Genomic DNA, 3,927 nt, shown 5'->3' with positions numbered 1-3,927 from the left:
TCTATCTATCTATCTATCTATCTATCTATCTATCTATCTATCTATCTATCTATCTATCTATCTATGATGCAGCCAATCCCCAATGATTTAGGGGACAATTAAACCTACTGTGGCTTGGGAAGACCCTTTATTTATATCCTCTCGTCCCAAAACCTTCCATTTCATTGTGGTACAGTGATGTGACTGTTGTATTTGGAGGGAGGTCCTGAACTCAAATCTTGACTCAACCATTTATTATATGTGTGACCTTGGGAAAGTCACTTAATTTCTTTCTTTCTTTCTTTCTTTTTTTTAAGGCAAATGGGGTTAAGTGACTTGCCCAGGGTCACAGAGCTAGTAAGTGTCAAGTGTTTGGTCTGAGGCTGGATTTGAACTCAGGTCCCCCTGACTTCAGGGCTGGTGCTCTATCCACTGCACCACCTAGCTGCCCTAAAGTCACTTAGTTTCAATGGGCCTCAGTTCTCTCCTCTGTAAAATGAGGAGATCAGACTAGCCAATTTCTGATGCTCTAGATAGAGCTATAATCCTATGATTAGATCCCTCCCAGCTCTAAGTTTATTAACCATACACTTCCACAGAGGAAGGAGAGAGGAGCTGATACCATTGTTAATTTTGCTCTTTACTAAATGTCTGAGGAAAAACATGAGGGAAGAAGTTATATCTCTTGGATAAAGTGAGATTTTTGGCATTAGATAATTCCTGATTTCATTCACAACCTCATAAATAAATTAAACATAGCCATATCAAGTAGTACTCTCTCCATAAATAAAAACTAATTTCATGGAAGTCAGTTACCGGATTGTGGATGACATTTTGTAGATTATTTGAGAGCATCATGTTGTCTTTCCAAATGATTGTTGATTTGGGTCTCTCTTCTGTCACTGACCTATGGAAAAACTTGGGGAATTCCCCCAGTATAAAATGAAAATTTAAAAAACTCAAATGGAGATGAAAACATTTAATCAAACAATCATTCAACAAATATTTATCAAGCCCTTGATATGCCAAACACTATACTAAGCACTGGAGAGACAAATACTAAGAAAGAAACAATCTCTACTCTCATGGAGCTTACATTCTAATGAATGTAATTCACCACTTTCCTCCATCTATAACTATTTTTCATGCAAGCTTCTTGTTATTAATCATACTTATATAACACAGTGAAATTTAGGTCTCAGAACAATTAAAGAATTGTTCCAAACCTTTATCTGGTTTATTTACAAATGAAATTCCTTTAATTTAAGTGGTAGAAACCAGTACACACCATACAACACAGAGTTTAATAAACTCTCTTGAAAAACATAGAAATGTAATATCAAACAACACTTAAGCCACAGCCCCTAATTACCTGGAACATTTAGCAGAAGCGGTAATTGGGTAGGTGAGAAAAAAAAAAAGCAAGCCAATCAGGTAAAGCTTTGGGTGTTTTGGTTGGTTTGGTTGGTTTTTCTATCTCTTTACCAATAAAAACAAGTTCTTTGGCAAGGGAAGTGCAAGGTCCAGATAAGATGCATGAGACCCAGGCAGGGCTTTCAAGAGAAAACCAGCCACTTGAACTTCACGCACAGCACTGCTTAATTACTGACCACCAGCAGAAAAATAAACTAAAGCTCCCATGAGTCTATTTTCAGAAACTTTGCTTTTTCTTTCTTTTTTTTTTCCTGTATGTCTCCACACACCAACCAAAACCATAGCTTGGTCTCTCTCAGCTAAAAACTGCAAATCTTCCTTTGCTCCACACCTCAACTTAATAGACAAAATCAAAACCAAAACCAAATCAGTTCCCTCCTCCTTCCCCCCATGTCCTTCCAGGAAGAATGCTTTGGATCTCTGCAAAATTCAGAAAGCTTTCAGGAACAGAAGACAATATTCAACAAGAAGTCAGTGAGCTATATGTCCACATTCACAACTGAAAGAAACTGCTAAGAATGCAGTGAGCTACTTAAAGGCACATTCCATTAACATTTCTTTTGGTGAAAAGTTTATTTTAAGTGGATCAGCCAGGGAGGACCCAAGCACAGCCATTACTCCCACTTCATTCCTTCAATAGGATGAGAGCTGTAAGTAGGGTTTCAGACAAGTCAGGAGAGGGAAACTCTGCTTCCCTGTGTATTGTTTCTAATCTTTTATTATTATTATTTTAATTAACCACAAGGTGACTCAGCAGCTGAGGTCAAGTGCTTTTGAAAAGAAAAGCAATTAACAGGAAGCCTGGAAAGTTGCCATGAAACTAGCTGTAAGGGAGTACTGTAACATCCCTGCAAACACTGGCTTTACTACAGAAGTTAGGAACAGTGGGAAAAAACACCAGCACAAGAGTTGGGTTCAAATCTTGCCTCTTGTTTCATTGCTTGTGTGACCTTGAGCAAGTCCCCTAACTTCAGTTTCCTATCTGTATAAAGGGGGTGGGGGGATTGGACTAAATGACTTCTGAGTTCTTTCCAGATCTGTGGCCCCTTCACCACACATGGACTGGGGGCAAGGAACCCTGGTCCCATAGAAGAATGGAGGGAGGAAAGAACCAGATGGTGGGGAATTTGGGGAGTGGTTTTACATGTAATGATATTTCAGTGCAAACCAAGTTGAGAAGGATTAAAAATGAAGAGGTTTGGGGAGAAGTGAGGGGTGCTGGGATCCCAAGAATGCCAAAGCAGAGTCGTCTGGAATGAATCACACACTCAAGCCATCTTTCGATCAAGAGACAGTTTATGGCAGGTGAAGTCCCTTTGGGAAACTTGCACTTCAATCGAAGCGAATTTATATAGAAAAGGGGCACGGGAAAGGAATGCCAGGGATGCCAAATATGTGATCTAAGGGTCCAGGTATCTTTGGGAGTTATGTATGGGAAAGTGGAGGAAGTATACCAGACACTGAAGGAGTTGTCAGAGGCATGGACCTTGGGGATCTGCAGAGAGGAGGAGTCCTTGGGCCAGCCAGGGACAAAAACCCTTGGGCTAGTAGCCTGTCTTTGTCCTGATAAGGGAATTACAGAGTCAGACCTTCAACAAGGGAAAATTTCCTCATGGGGTGGGGGTGGGGGAGCTGGGTTACTTGCAGAGATATGGTCTTAGGGCTTTTTGGGGTCCAGGTCCCCATTACCCCATCAAAAGCAGCCTAAGCAGATCTTTACTCTTCTAGGACAATTCTTTCCCAACATCTCTCCATCCCCACTACTCTCTTTGATAACAGAATTTTTCCTTAAAAGGTAAAACCTCCTTCCTAAACAAACCCACTTCCTGATAGGTAGAGGGAGGTTGTGCAATTGTGCTGGAAAGGTTGCCTCCTAACAGGCGAGAAGAAATTCGCGGAGAACTGCATTCCAAGTTACCCGTTGCAAAGTAATTTGTTACCGGACCGGGCACAGGGAAATCTCTCCAGCAGTGGCAGCCAGACCCAAACAAATAAATCGTGAGTTTAGGTAACAGCCTCTTTCTAACGCTTTTCATAATCCTGCCTTGACAGTGTCAGAGGGCACTGTCCACGGGTCTGGTCCTGTACAAATTCCACCACCTCTCCTATAGCTACAGCACAGTCATCACGGCTGAGGAAGATACATTTCTTTCCTACTTACCCAGGGCCCTCCAGAAGATCCCAGCAGAAGCCTGTTTGTCCAGCAAGTCTCTTGTCTTCTGAAGGTATAACTTAGCTGTGCACGGGTGGCTAAGGAGAGCAAAAATGAGTCGGCTTCCAGTTCCTGGTTCACGCGTCCCTCCTCAGTGACGTCATGGTCTTGAAGCAGAGCCAAGGGAGTCTGGTCTGCTGACTTTCCTACTTTCGCCCACAACCTGGTGAGCCAGGGACCTGTTACTAACCCGAGCTTCCTGGAAGTCTGGCCGGTTGTAGTCTCAAAATGAGCAAAGGTATATCAAAAGAGAAGCAGAAACGTGTTATTAAAAATCATCATCATGATAATAAACAAATCTT

The 3,927-nt window shown here is 41.8% G+C and overlaps 1 protein-coding gene across 3 annotated transcripts in view; it reads right to left on the bottom strand.

Moving 5' to 3' along the window:
* The window catches only part of LOC114050166 (galectin-8-like), a 20,634-nt gene extending 16,929 nt beyond the window's left edge, over window positions 1-3,705 (bottom strand). Inside the window, exons 1-2 of one of the 3 annotated variants that reach the window (XM_027871787.1) lie at window positions 3,575-3,705; window positions 796-897 (exon numbers count right to left, since the gene is read on the bottom strand). In XM_027871787.1, the coding sequence (XP_027727588.1) occupies window positions 796-837 (42 nt within the window). In that variant the 5' untranslated portion in view covers window positions 838-897; window positions 3,575-3,705. The remainder of the gene's footprint in view (window positions 1-795; window positions 898-3,574) is intronic. The other 2 variants (XM_027871785.1, XM_027871786.1) reach the window with 2 other exon arrangements.
* Between the last annotated feature and the right edge of the window lie 222 nt (window positions 3,706-3,927).

The sequence above is a fragment of the Vombatus ursinus genome, unplaced genomic scaffold (assembly GCF_900497805.2).
Source record: "Vombatus ursinus unplaced genomic scaffold, bare-nosed wombat genome assembly UNPS02014798.1, whole genome shotgun sequence".
Lineage (NCBI taxonomy): Eukaryota > Metazoa > Chordata > Mammalia > Diprotodontia > Vombatidae > Vombatus > Vombatus ursinus.
Note: the sequence above shows the minus strand (reverse complement) of the source record. Positions and strands in the feature narration are given on the sequence as shown.